This window comes from Labrus mixtus, chromosome 1 (assembly GCF_963584025.1).
Source record: "Labrus mixtus chromosome 1, fLabMix1.1, whole genome shotgun sequence".
Taxonomy (NCBI): domain Eukaryota; kingdom Metazoa; phylum Chordata; class Actinopteri; order Labriformes; family Labridae; genus Labrus; species Labrus mixtus.
This window is the reverse complement of record NC_083612.1, coordinates 17,880,501-17,896,306: the sequence shown is the minus strand read 5'-3', so window position 1 is coordinate 17,896,306 and position 15,806 is coordinate 17,880,501. Positions and strand designations below refer to the sequence as shown.

Here is a 15,806-nt window from a genome sequence, read left to right as displayed (position 1 = left end):
ATTAAAAACAGTCCTAATTATGACATATTCCAGGAGAGTCCATAAAGACCAGAGAGTTCAGTCATGAAACATATTTTAGATCAGAAAATCAGGGACCAAATGAGAGAGCTACAGCGTTATGTTAGTCGTCTATTGAAACCTGAACGTTGTGGAAGCCCATGCTGTATATGCCTCCTTGAAAAGAAATGATAAAAGCCATTTATTGAATGTAGTCCAGGGTCACTCGGGTCAATTTGTTAATTCATTTGTTAAGATCTTTTTTCCTCCAAACATGGCTGTATGGCATTACTGTAATTGAAAAAATTGTAAGATTATAATGTGATGATTAAGATTCATATCTATGGACCCTACAATGTTACATTACCTAAAGAGCTCAGCAAAAATAAAAAAGATTTGCCTTCAACTATACTCCATAAAACATGTAGAGACAAGTGTAGAAGAAAACACATCAGTCTCATTCTGAGGTCTTTTCACACTGATTCAGAGTAAATGAAATGAGTAAAATTGTGTTTTTATGACATGTATTACTCATCCTGAGAGCTATTTAAATGGTAACACAGATATATTATAGCCTATGCAATACTCAGGGGCTTACTTGTCCTTGATTTGAGTCTAATTGGAAAAATGGAATGAAAAAGGCCCTGCAGGCTCTCAGTATTTAAACAAAAGTAGGTGTAATGTCAGGTCGCTCGACTGCAACAGAAAGTAGAATGAGAGACTTGGGACTGATTTGCCTTCTGTTTCACAAGTGTACATGGTGTCTTTATTCTATACAAAGCAATGAGCCAAACAAGATGCTACAAAAATCAGATAAAAAGGTGAAGAATATAAAGCTGGTGGAAAGCAGTTAAACTGTAACTCCCCACAATCTCAGAGGCTCTGGTAACATTAGCATGCAGAACACGAGGATAAGCAGAACTTATATATTTATATTATTTCAGTTTGCAGGGAGCTCCCACATGAAATCCTGATCACCTTTCAAAGTAGACAAACATGCAGGTTCACAACGGTGGTAACGGTGATGTCATACTGTGCCAAATTGAGTTTGTCTCTTCATCCTAGCTGCAGTACAACCGTTTGTATTATCCCTCTTTACATATTTAATGAACATAATCCTCGTCATCAAAATCTAAAACCGTTACAAAACCTGGTTTGATAAAACTGAGTGATGCAGAATGAGTGTAATGTGTGAGAGCATGCAATTTGTCTCAATTTTATTAATTTGTTTTTAAAATCAGTAGAATGAATGGGTTCTTGATCAGCTTATGAATCAGTCCTTAACTAGGTTTTATTTATTTATTTATTTTGCTTTTGGTTAGCTGTAATAGTGAACACATTAAACATGGTGGATGTTAAGAAAAACTAAACTTTTTTTTTGTCTGTTTTTTTCATTCATTATGAAATATTTCTATGCATCAGTTTTCAGCACCTCTGATGTTGTTAATTACAGCCTGACCGATTAATCGGCCAGCCGATAATACCGGCCCATACTAGCATATCAAGTGATGTCAAGCGGTGATGTGCGTATATGGGCAGTTAGTTTCCAGTTGAGTGACCATCTTGTCTTCATTATATATCTTTTCCACAATTGTTTGATAACTGCATTTGAGGGATAAACGTAAAAAAGTGTATATCTAGGTCTATCTCTTCAGATTGAAGATAGATCAAAGAAAGATATCGGCCGATATATCGGTATCAAATTCTTTATCTTTCTAATATTGATATTGGCCCCAAAAATCTTACATCAATCAGCCCTATTGTTAATCTGACTTAAAGTATTTCAAAGACCTCCAAGCCATCTGAATCGAAGTTGAAAATGCTTCCCTGATTTAGACAACTACTGCTTCTTACTTATTATTAATTGATTGCATACAGCTCAGCCCTCACTGAACAGACTGGGCTGATTTCTCATGCTGGTTTAGTCTTACTTTAGCAGAAGAGAAATGTTTTATTAGAAGAGGATATGACCACTATGCAAGGGTGGGACTGCTGTCATTAACAATGCAAAGAAATGTCAAGCAGCCCGGAGCTTAGTCCCCATTTGGTTTATTAGCAGGCGTGACGTGTGAAATGTCTGCAGCACATTCCTTTGAAAAGAAGGGCGGAGGAATATTTGACATTTGTGCATGGAGAGACGTGTTATGATCTTCCCAACATTTACGCCTGTGCACCCAGTAACATGGGATCCTATTAGCAAGGCTTCAGTGAGACTCCCAAGCAAATGCTGCTGCTGCTTTCTTTTCCTTATTTTCTCTCCCTTTGTTGGCTGAATGAATGCTCTAGAGATCCGGTTCTCACATGGATGAAATGCCCCTTGAGCAGATGACAAAAGAACGATAATATAATAGCAATTAAACTTGAATTTGCATTGAAGATGTGTTGCACTTGTGAATCTTGATGCCTCTGTTTTATTTAATTTAGAACATAAAACAACAAATAGTAAAAGTGGAACTAGGGTTGAAATATACTTTTGCTCGGAATTCTGTATGAATATATTTTGGTGCTTATTTTGTGTTCTTACGTAACTCACATTATTGATGTTTCCACCCATAACAACATATGTAGGCTAGAAAGCTACTTTCTTTGCCTGGGCATTTTCCTAAACTGGGATCTGGCCTTGAACGGGCGGTTAAGCAATCTCAAACCATATTGACATTACTTAAAATTGCAAAGTAATCTGATTTTTTTTTATTTATTGCAGTTAAAGCATCTCCTACATTAAATGTTCTCCATATAAATGTTTGATTCCAACCAGCACTGCAGGTACAGGTTGGTTAATATGGTTGGTCTAATAGCTCTGTTGGTGGTCACTTAAATGCTGCCACAATGAATCATCTTGTGGACAGACTTTCTGTGCAACTTCATGGTTTCAATTGCTTTTATGATGCTCACTAAGCTGCTCCATTTGTTAGTCTCTGCTGTGTGAAGTTGAAACGTAGCACACAGTCTGCTCAGTTGCCGTCACCACTCTCAGATGAATCAAAGATGGCGAACGCAAAGTGGGACCAACACAACACTGGGTGTGCTGTGATGACTCAGGAGGCCTTGATGTAAGGGATCTGTCCCAATACACAATATATACATTCAGAAGCTTTACAGTCAGACTTTCCACAGTCAGCAGAACAGAAGTTGACAGCATGTCTCCTGGAAATGTCAGCTCTCAAGTGTCAGTCAACTGTCTCATGGGGAAAAGCTCACCCTACCCCTAACCCTAACCACTGAAGCGTAGACACTGCACCCACAAGTGAAACTGTTTCATCCTCTTGAAAAAAAAACAACTTTCTGCACAATACTTTATTGTCCTTATCAAGAGATAAGCCTGACAATTTAATCATCAGACATTTGTAACAAAGTTTTGTTTTTGAATGACAATGTCACTGGGGTTTGGTGTAAATGTGGTATCTTAAAGCTTAATGTAACAGTAGATCCAGTTAGAGGCCAACTCCTCTGTGGACAAATAAAGTGTAACAATGAGAAACAAATGCGTCTGGGAATATTTCTGGGTGTAAGACGATTCTGTATACTAGTGTCTGTGTCTAAAACTTCAGAATATTTTGTTACAGTATGCAATCAGAACCTTTGCATTAATCATTCATAGTCCTTGTGGCCCATTATTTTTCTGCTTTTGAATTTTTAATGCTTTGGAGCAACTCTCACCACATAATCAAGTACCTTTTGTGGACTACTATACGTTGTATTCACAGACGGAGCCTGGATATGAAACATTAAGGAACATGAACACTACTCAGACTGGATTATACTTTGCTCTTTTGTCTGAATAGATGTCAGATACTGTAAATATATGCATAATGACCTAGCTGTTTGTCTTTTCTCCCCTTTGATCATCTTTCTAGAGTTTTTCTTGGAGCTGCTGGACAATTCTGAGAAGTCTCTGAACAGTATGTTCACGCGGACGTACGGGAAGCTGTACATGCAGAACTCAGAGGTGTTCCAGGACCTGTTCACTGAGCTAAAGCGCTACTACACTGGCGGTAACGTTAACCTGGAAGAGATGCTGAATGACTTCTGGTCCCGGCTGTTGGAGCGCATGTTCCAGCTGCTCAACTCGCAGTACCACTTCACAGACGACTACCTGGAGTGTGTCAGTAAATACGCGGATCAGCTAAAGCCTTTTGGAGATGTGCCCAGGAAACTGAAGGCCCAGGTCACCCGGGCTTTCATCGCAGCACGGACGTTTGTGCAGGGGCTCATGGTGGGTCGGGAGGTCGCCAACAGGGTTGCCAAGGTGAGCTTAATATTCTTCATGCAGCTGGTTTGATTTCTGTTGTGTTTCCGAGCCGTTACATGAGCCTGTGCCACTGTATTTCTCTGTTAAAGCTCATGTGAAGAGTTTATAACTGACTATGAAACAGAGTGAAATTAATAATGGAGCCTGTATGTATGATTTGAACTGCCTGCAATGAAATGTGTTTTATTGTACAACATTTGTCTTCTTTTCCTGGAGTCATTAACTATTCTATTCCAGTGGTTCTCAACTGGTCCAGCCTCAGGACCCACCAACAACTCCTTCATAAAAATTAGTGAAGTTTGAACCTCAGTTTAACAAAACATGTGAAATAACGAAATTTAGAACAAAAAAAAAAAGAATTGTTTAAGAAGTGCTTAGTCTTTTTGATGGAATTTTTTTCCAGGGAAAATCATGACGCACTGAAAAAGGTCCTGCGACCCACTTTTGGGTGCCGACCCACAAGTTGAGAACCACTGTTCTAGTCTATGTTATTGAATTTTTCCATTGACTCTCAACAGGAGAAACAGTGACAAGAAAAGACGTAAGCATTCATAATAATGCTATTTCCTGAAACATATACTGTACCCAATTAATACAGACTCTACCAATGGTCAACCTTATTCATCTCTTTGATTAATCTACTCTATTAATACCTTAAATCTTCTCCACTGACTTAAAAACCTGCTTTTTGATTGAATTTTTAATGCTTAGAAATTGAGAACAAGCATTTGATTCCAGATGAGGATCTTGTTTTTAAGATGCACTTGATCTCGGCGAGTGAGGCCAGTTTTTGAGACACTTTTACATGTGACTGCTGGAGTATTTAGTACACAGTAAACAACATTTCTTCCATATTTCAGTCCAGTCACCTGCTGAGAGCAAAGCTTGGCAAAAGAGTAAAGATTAAAGCTCCCCCCCCCACCCAGATTTCTAATGTGGTTTTGTTTTTAGAGTGTCTATTTATAATTTAGTGATTTTGTTTTTGACAGTGTGTTACAGGAAGATTAGTGACATTTTCCGAGCCCATAGATAATGTGATGCTCTTAATGGTTTTTGTTTTCCTGTGCTGTTTTTTGTGTGTGTTTTAGCTTGAGTAATTGGTTAAATACACTGAGGAATAAATATGTTTTTGAGCATCATCAAACACTTGAGATTAGTGATGTGATTTTAAAGGCTTAGTGGATATGTTTACTGATTCCATGTTTAATACAGAAAGTTATGCAACACTTTTTCATTGACGTCTGAACAGGATCAATTATATAACCCCAGCTGGTTGCTGTTGGTGGTACATCGCAGAGCTAAACTTTATGAAATAGTTCTGAAACTTTCTCGAGAGATTAAAAAAAAAATGCCAGAGTTACAGTATGTACATTAAACTTGGCATATTACATCAAGTTTGATACACGGTGTGTTAACCCAAGGTGTGAAAAGTCAAGCATTGTACATAGAAATGAGTTATTTAAACAAAATTGTACCTTTGTCTGACCAGCTGTAGATATGTCTTCACATTAGAAAATACATTTTATTTGTAGTTGTACGTAAATCTTTTTATGTACAACTTTTCCTTTTCCCACCTCATTTCAAACATCTCTGTTAAAAACAACAGAATTCAACTGAGATTTCCCTTTTGCTCTTCATGTTTAATCAATCTGATGTTCAGGGGCGCTGGATAGCCATAGCGAGCCCTATGGAGGCTATAATCCTTGTTTTGGCAGCCATGAGCTGGAATCTGACCTCTGTCCTTTGCTGCGTGTAATCTCCCACTCTCTACTTCCAACGTTTTATGTAATATTTGCATATCTTCATTGATCTGTTCTCAGGTGGTTGCAGAACAAAATCATTCCATCAAGATCAAAAAGAAACTCTTGAAACAGAGTTATTTGATTGTGTTGAATTTGTTTAATCAGATGAACAAGATACCCCTCATCTTCAGTCCACTTCTGTAAAAGCTAAGTGCTTGTTCATGGTTACCATTAGTGAGAATAGTTGGGAAACTGTAAAACTATTAAAGGCATAGTCAAGCCAGGTTATGTACTTAAAGTGCCATAAGATCATTTTTATAGTGATCCAAGGCTCTATAATTTATATACTGTCCTTGACATTAAATAACTATCACTGATATTTTATTATAAACAAACATGTGATTCAACTAGAACTGTAAGACTGTAACCTCCTTATTTTGAAGGTAATTAGTCAGTACTTCAGTTAATTTAAAACTTGTGTTGTTTGGAAGTAAGTTTCCGCTCTGCTAATGTACAAACTGTGTAATGCAGATAGCATATGTAAAAACACAGACTTGAAATTGAATCATTTTAGAAAGCAAGAAAAAGGCTTCATGCAAAAGATTGAAGTCCTTATATTTGTCGTCTCTGAAACTGACCATCAGCTGGATATAATACCCTCCTCCTGCTGTACTCACTGTACTCATAGTATTGTTTGGGCCTGTAGGAATTTGCATTGTGCAGTGTGTAATATTGAAATGCTGCATCCGCCCTGCTGTTCCCCTGCTGCCTTCAATCATCTCTGAAGAGTCAGTCATTGTAAAGAGTTTATTATTGAGTTTTATAGTTTGCCTTCCTCCTCCAGCCTTCCTCAAGTCGACAGTGGTAAAACTATTTCTGATGAAGAGTTTAAACGAGCACCTCTGTACATCTGTTCCGGGACCTAAAAGGCACCCTCACGCTGGATCAAATCCCGTATTCCCGGCTTCCTCATCAATTATGAAGGGAAGCCAGGAAACAGTGTGGCATTGCTGAAGGCTGTCAGGCCGCTAAACAACCCACAACTCAAGGTGAAAAGTTGCCTGACATGACAAATCACCTTGACCTCAGACTCACCCTCAGTACCTGCTGCTGTCAGCGACAAAAAGCCACTTGCATCTCCTTACAACACACACTTTGAGGGCAGTCCAATTTCTCTCTTCTGAGGTGTAAGCACAACACTATACACAAGGCAATTTCTGTTCAATTTGATGTCTACAAGTGCTGAAGATTTATTTGCTTTTAAGGAAGAATTCAGCATTTGTGTAGTGCTACGGCTGCAGTTACTTTATTTTCAAAATCAATGTTTTGCTGAGTACGGTCATTCAGGAATTTGAATAGTTTTAGCAAATCAAATACTTCTTACAAAAGTCCTTCCTGTAAAGTCTCTCTCCATGAACCATCTGTCACGAAGGTAAAGCACTGTGAGCTTTACAGGGAATGCAGTTAAAATATCAGAAAAGCAAAACAAAATACTGAATTTCTATTAAAAGTTCTGCGATTAATATTTTACTTCAGAAAAAGGACATCCAAAATCAAAACATTACATGTCAAATACGTCTTAAAAATAATGTATAATTATTCATGCTGACTGCCTGTTCAATGTAGAGCTGTGATAATGAGTCAAATAATCAAATATGTAGAAAATGGTTAAATGCACTTTGAAACTAATTCTCAAATAATTCACGGTTCAAGGTACAAGTATATTTATCAGCACCCAGAAAGATACATTTGTCGTGCCTAGGGAGATTCAGAATTCCAAAGATTAAAAGAACACCAAGCAGCAATTTGAGGGAATCTCAAACAAACTACATTAACAACAATCTTTAAAATACATAAAACAAACATGATGGATTCAATAAAGTCACAATAAAGTGCTTTCAGGGACACCCACTAAGAAGTTTAAAATATCCCTCAACAAGTATAATGCATTGTCTTGCACTAGCTTTGTGAAGTAGCGGTTTTTCCTCCCCTTAGAGCATGTGGGTGTTCAATATTGTGTCGCATCCTGCAGCATCATGTGCTCAATGTCCACACTGCATCCAGTAAATATTCTTTCTCTGCAGTGTGTGTTTCTGTGTGCCTTTGCAAACAGTAGCCTATGACATCTGGTACTTTTGTACTGATGGTGGACAGCAGTGTGGTGCTTTGTATTGTGAGCTATTGACTCAATGCTGCAGGATGTGACATGATATCCAACATTCAGATACTTAGGACACAATGGTAGGAACAGTCAGTAGGACCTCCTCCTTCCTAGTGGAACATTGAAACAGGGCATCGTGTAAAAATGGTGCTTTGTGTTGAGCTACTTGGTGCAGCATCGCTTGTGGGCTGTTAGGACACTCAAACAGGAAACAATAGAGTCAGGCTGATTTTGTCGATGAAGCATGTTGTTTGGACAGAGTGTTAGGAGCATCAAAACGACAGCCAGTGTGAAGAAGCTGAAACTCATAGATTGATGGATGAGAACAGTAAAGGACAGTAGAGCCGGCCTGAAGCTACAGCTGGAAGGGCTAAAGATCTAATTTGTTAAGTTGTGGCTGACCAATAAGCTTGCTCGTCCACTTGAACATTTTTATTTAGAGCATTATTGTTTTTAATACATTACCAAACCTATGTATGTCCGTTGTGAAGATCTGCTGCTTTTCTCTGTTTGAAATTGTTTTAATATTTGGGGGTGCCAAATATAATAAATATAATATAATATAATAACTAATAATAATAATAATAATAATAATAATAATACATATAATAAATATGTGACAAGAAAAGATGTAAGCATTCATAATAATGCTATTTCCTTCAACATATACTGTACCCAATTAATACAGACTCTACCAATGGTCAACCTTATTCATCTCTTTGATTAATCTACTCTATTAATACCTTAAATCTTCTCCACTGACCTAACCTGCTTTTCGATTGAATTTTTAATGCTTAGAAATTGAGAACAAGCATTTGATTCCATATGAGGATCTTGTCTGAACCATAAATATGGTTCAGACAAGTAAGAGAACTCATCCCTCACCTTGGAATGGGGAAAAGGATCGAGCCTTTACAGAATCTTCCCTCACACACAGAGTCCCTCTCAGCTGGCACTGAACTTTAAATGTACATTTTTCCCAGTCGCTACTTCGTACAAGGCAACTTAAAGTTCAGACTGAAATATCTTTGTTGGCTTTATTGGACTATACTTTGACCTACTGTCTTGACCTTTGGCTGCTGCTGCTGCTTTTATTTACTTCTCGGGTGGCTTTTATCATAGCAAAGACATCGACTGATGCTTAAACAGCTTGTACATTGGATAAGTGTAGTGAGAAGAACTACATTGTTTAAAGGAATTAAAGCTGTAAAGCAGCATAAACATGTACATTTGCTTTGCTGTTAATCAAGGTGTAAATGATTGACTGTAGTGTCACCCATAGTTCTGTTCTTATTCTGTCACTATGTTTATACACAAATAAACCAAAGCATGAAGACTTTTGGTGACTCTGAGCTAGTTTTTGGATCAGGAGAACACAAGATTCAGACAATATTTGTGAAGTATAGTTAAAAAATCACTTTCTTGTTTGTGCCAAAGGTCTTTGATAGTTTATCTGTGAGGCGTTGCTGGAGTAGGATTTACAAGGCCTCACAACTTTTTGTAAAGCTATATTTTTAGAACAGTATATTGATTTAGTAAAATAAGGAGTTGCTTGTAGTTTGCACACGGCCCCTGTTAAATGTTTCTAACTAGCAGCTGTTAAGTCTTCAAGTCAAATAACCAATTCAGTCGAGAAATTCATAAAGCCTGAGTGTTTAACATGACAAAACATGCCATTTTCAATGAAATGGCTCCTTTCAAACATCCGTCTGTTCAATTTTCCATGTTGCTTCCACACAGGATGACTCTCTGATGATGATGAGGAAGCGTGCATAATTACTGCTCACACACTAGCTCTGCATGCAGGGGAAGTCAGAACAGGAGAGATATCGCTCCATGAAATGGGATTTCACTCGACTTGCTCTGAACAGTTTCCTGGACCACGATCCTGGATTAAGAGCAGAATCTCTTTGGATTACAGTTTATGATGACCATTAAGAGTTTTATCCTGGGGGTACTTAAAACACAGTCCAAGCACATTAAGAGCCGCTCAGAGAAGATTGCAGGGATTTGGCCCTTTTCAAAGGTTTAAAGTTCGGGCATTTAGAGCACTTATCACTCACTCTGCAGACGCACGGGAGGCTGGGATCGCCCCGTGCTGCGTATTTAGCTGCCGTGATGATGGAAGGAGGGAAGGTACTTTGTACTGAGGGATTTGTTTTTCCCTGATGGCTTATGCTGTCATGTTGATCTCATTATGCACTCATTTCCTACCATGAACTGTCAGATAATTTAACATTAAGCTCCGAGGCAATTCCTAATCTTTACACAACATTTACCTTAGATTAATGCTCTGCCAGATTACAGACTCGCTGACATGTGAGTAATATCACCATCAGGTCTGTGTGCTTTCTATAGGATTTCTCAGCAACTTTGTTTTCCGCTTTCTTACACTCATTGCCATTTATCAGTATAGCCCACTCAACTGTCAAGGCCAAACATCAAGTGCATTCACTACTCCCCAGTACAAGCTCAGACTACAGCCTCACCCTGAACCATTACATTTAGTTTACAGAGAAATACATGAGCTAAAGTGATGCCAGCTTGTATGGAAGGTTAAGACATTATTTGGATGCTGATTTCTGGGTATTACAATTTGATAGATTATGTTCAAATGAGAGCTCCTAGAATTTAAAATGATATACTGTATATTTCACTGAATGATTTTCTGATAAGAGAGAATGACTGCACAACATGTTTACTGATTTCAATAAATCATTCAATGACAGTAGAGCTGACAAACATAATATTTAAAAAATCTCCCAAATGTCCCAACAAAGATGGAAATAATAATAAAGAATCCAAACACCAACATAACAACTGGAGTACAAACAGCAACAACAAATAGAGAGCTAATCATAAGGACTGAGGACCTCCACATCAGTGCAGAAAATAGTCAAAAAAAGAGTACATTTTTACAGCTTCAAATCTACACAGTATGTACATATTATATATGTATCGTATTCTAGTTTTGATTAAATAGCTTAAACTTTGATTTTAAACTAAAATAAGCATAATAAATGTTTCTTTTGATTTTGTACTAATTTGTTTTTTTATTCCCATGATATCTTTTTGTTTCCTGTCCTCTAAATGTCAAAACTAAGTCAGTTATCTCGTTTCATTTCATCGCAGCTGAATCATATACGCATCACACTTTACAATATCAAACTTGTGATCAGTTTGCATTCAGAATCTGTGTGTACATTTCTACTTATAGCCTCCCTTTGAAATCACACAGCTCATGAAGGAAATACAGTAGCTGAGTCTTTTATTGATGAATAAATTAAGCACTACACTATGGCAGCTAGTAGTTGTAATGATAAATATATATATATATATATATATAGAGAGAGAGAGAGAGAGAGTACATTTATTAAGTTTGAAATGTCTTCCAATAATTTATTGGCTTTAATCTTCTAGTTGTTATCTTCACAGTCTTAACATTCTGTTTGAACAGAAGTGTGAAACACATGATCAAGACTTTTCCCTCCTATTTTGTTTTTAATCATAGTAAACCTGAAATCTGCTCAGTCAGTTTGAATAAAAATGCCAAGGAGTATAATTTATTTCCAGTTTTGTCTAATGCTGTTTTCTGATTTTATATAATATTCTGGGATTTTGGACTCTTGTTCAATAATTTCCAAAATATTCTTGCATTTGTTCATTTCTGTTTTTTTTTATTAATTATATCTGATACACCATGAACCCATTTAGAAGCAAACCTAAACTGATTAAACATGGACAGAGAAACACATAGTTTTCATCCAAACAAAGAATGGAGAAGGTAGAGTGTCCTATACTTGATTCAGCCGACGTTTATGTCTTTCAGTTTCTTCAATTGTGATGAATACGTTGCATAAGCAGATTGTGGACTAGAACATTTTCACAGCAGGTTCTCCTCGGGGCAGATGAAGTGACCTCCTCCATGAGAGAGTCAGCTCCGTCCATGTTTCTCAGCTGTGGCCCACTCACTCACTACAGATGCACGGCACAAACTTGTCTCCCCTCATCTCTCCCTCTGTCTGTCTCCTCTCTCTCTCTCTCTCTCTCGTTCTCTCGCTCGCTGGCTCGCAGCTCTCACAGCTTGCTGGGGATAAGGCCTCAGCCACAGTGCTGTGATGGCAGATGGCAACTGGCTCAAAAAGGTTGGCACGTCATCGGGAAATGTGCTGCACCAAAGATGTCCTTTTTAATTAAAAGATTTTGATCTGCGGTGAACTGCAGAATGTTGGAAGACATGAAAGACAGCATGCGGTCTGAAACACAAGGACACAATATGAAAGGATAATAAAGAAATGTACTGTATACGCCTTTTTACAGTCTATGCTATCCAATTTTGAAAATATAATGGAGACAGACTGTTTCTGCGGGATTCTGAGTGGGAGGGCATTTAGAACAAAGTACAATAGGGAAGAAAATTGACAAAAAAAATAGGGAAAATATCCATCCCTCCACTCAAGACTACCCTTATGCATCCATCTTATCTAACAGCTATTGAAAATATGTCACATCTGTGGACTGTGCCAACCCAGATCACATCTTATGAGCACTTTTTTGCACCTTGACTTGAGAAGTGTATGGCACCACATCTTTATTTAACAAGCACTTAGAGGAGGTTGTCAGCACCGGTGTTGTGACATTTGTCCAGAGGTTTCTTGGCAGCCACAGGAGGCCTGTTTGGCCATGACATTCAGGCAGGGCTGCAGACCTCCAGACGTACACAGGGTGAGTGCCGTGTTTTAATCCAGGAGGCACAGTGGCAGATGGATAACAATGTAGTGAGTGCAGGTCTGGTACCCACAAGAGACGAACACCATGCTTGGCCGTCAAGAAACGTGGTTTCTGCTTTTAACGTGTTCGCACTTGTCTTGGTGAATTAAAGAAACAATCCCAACCGCTGCTCCAGACATGCTACATAACCTGGTATGTGTCGAGGTAGATCAGCGGTAGATCCCATGCCTCGCCTAAGACAGACACTTGAGCTGACTTGTGTGGGTCACAGAGGCCTGCAGAGCACCACCGTGTTGTGTCATGAATGCACAGCTGCTCACATGTGGATTATTCTGTCAGTCGGAGACATTCATTGATTTGACAGCAACTGATTTTAGTGGGGCCTCTCTGGAATTGCCTTTGGCTCCATCGTACATTTAACATGCTGAGTGTAGGGAGACTGTAAAGTTCACAGAGCAGAACAGAAAGGAGACATGATTAGTGAATGTGCTGCAGACCGTGTTTTATTATCAATGACAACTTTAGTGCACACACTGTCATATCCAGCTCAATCTGTGCCGCTATGTACCGAGAGGATTTCTTACTGTATTCATCTCAAGTTTACACAGTTGCTTATCGTAAAGCCACTCTCAGCCTCTAAATGTACTTGTGTATTGGCATGTTTGCGGTTTACAAGAGCAAATATATGTGGGCATCTTCATCTATTTGTGAGGATCTTCGTGATGCTGTTAAAGCAAACTGTGCAACGCCAAAAGATACACAAATGTGCCATTCAGCTGGACTGAAACACACAGTGCTGGTTTCCAAATACCAGAAGAACATTTCACATATTAAGGGCAAATCAGAGCACACAGTAGTGTATACCTTAGGTACACATAAATAGCTAAATATATAGACATTATATACATTTGAAAAGCAAACGCAAACAAATGGCATCAGAGTGAATGTGAATACCTACTTAAATAATAACATTTGTTTGCACCTTCCAAATGGATTAATATGAGCAGTTAAGATATTGCCTGGTTTTGTTCAAGTTCACATATTATGCAAAATGCACATTTCCATGTTTTTTTTAACACTAATACGTGTCCCTTGCCATCCATCATCTCCTTCTTTTGCCCGTGTGCTCGAACAGGCTGTTTGGAGAATTACCCTTCATGACATCACAAAGGGCAGTAACTCCTCCCCCAGGTTGATGACACTCCTACAGCTAGGTGTTTGTCCTGCCCTTTGAGTCTGCCTTCTATAATCAATCAGACATGGTGCGATGGTGGCTTTAGGTGATCATAAAGAGTGCTTACAGGCAGACTACAAAAAAAGATGCGCCATCGAGTCTGTGTCCGCACATCGGAGCGCAACACAGAGAACATGCTCTCAACTTTACTGACTTTGTCGCTTATTTTGAATCATTTTGGTCAGAAACATACATAATTCTCAATGTTGGAAGTCAGGAATCAATTACACTAAATGTCCACCTTGCGTGCCCGTGCTTCCATCAGTGCCAGGGCCAAGGAAGTGTGCAATCCTCTAACTGTAATAATCTGCAATTATGCTTGATGAGCTTTTCTTGAAAATCTAAAAAAGGCAAACAATTGTTTTAGTCTCTCATTTTAACTCTATTTTGTCCTATTTTACCCATTTGTTTTTTGAGGGTATGCGTTCAAAAGAATTAGCTTCCTATAGTCAGTGCAGCAGAAGGTTAGTTTGTCATGGTTCACCATTACCTCTTGTGAGCATGTTGTTCCTGTGTATGTTTTGTATTTTCTCTAACCTGCAGTTTTATTTTAAGATATTTATTGCAACAACCTCTAATGTAATCTTTGATCAAGAAGAAATAAGAGGCGTTAAGTGAAGTTTTTTTACACAGGCGTGTGCTGTCGACCGAGCACATGTTTCTCCTGGAAGCAGATGGTGGTCTGATTTGCACACTGACAGATCATTCATATTGCTATTGACACTAATGGCTGTGGAATTGAGTAGGGACACTGGGGCAGCAATGCAGTCTTACATCCTTGTCCAATCAGTGCGAAGAAACGCAGCCTGTCACAATGATTATGACAGAACTATTGAGAGGTTTTTTTTTTTTTGTTGGCAGCATGCTCACTGTCCCACTTGTGTTCCCCTTGATTGGCCTTGGTAGCTCGCAAAGTCACTGTCATTTCTCACAACTTCATTACTTTTTGGCACAAAGCAATTTCTACCATCCGTGCTCTTCCCCCCTTTGTTACCCCCTAAAGGGAGTTCACGCCATATGTGCATAACAACACCCCGTCGGCTAGACAAGGTGATGTCTTCCAAGAGTGTCGTTAAGAGTTACCTCTTGTTATGATATCAAACCTAGTGGCTTTGTTATAATGATGTGGTTATTGGATGTGTCTGATCAGGTATTCATTTCCAGCTGAGCGTAAAGGCTCCTTCCTGTTGGAGTAGTAATGGGAGGAACTTAAAAATGCCGTTCTTTATTATTGATCAGGCTCAATGCAATTATAATTATTCCTGTTTGATCTTAAATAAGGTTAATGCTCACTTCAGAGCTGAACAGCTGGCCAAACCCTCAAACGGCTCCTTTGATGAAGCCAGCTAATGAGTAGGCTTCTATAAATACAGAATACTCTCTGTCCCTCACAGCACACTCCCCTTTTGTCTATGAAAGATTGAATACAACGTATCACTTTTACTCAGCTATTATAATGGTTATTCTATTCAAAAAAGTTTCTATACTTCTGAAATTCAGAGGATAATAATGCAGTTTTTACTCCTCTTTAATTACTTAAAAGCTTCAGTTATTTAAAGATGTATTATACAAACTGTATGAAAAGACTATTATATGAGTAGAATCAACACAGCACTGTATAGAAAATCTAAATTGGCTTCATCTTTATCAACAGCTTGAAAATAAAAAATCCCGCACACTACTCTTGCT

The 15,806-nt window shown here is 38.4% G+C and overlaps 1 protein-coding gene across 2 annotated transcripts in view; it reads left to right on the top strand.

The window, feature by feature from the left end:
* The window catches only part of gpc6a (glypican 6a), a 142,109-nt gene that overhangs the window by 64,341 nt on the left and 61,962 nt on the right, over nucleotides 1-15,806 (top strand). For both annotated transcript variants that reach the window (XM_061036039.1, XM_061036030.1), the window contains exon 3: nucleotides 3,855-4,246. In XM_061036039.1, coding sequence (XP_060892022.1) covers nucleotides 3,855-4,246 — 392 coding nt within the window. The remainder of the gene's footprint in view (nucleotides 1-3,854; nucleotides 4,247-15,806) is intronic.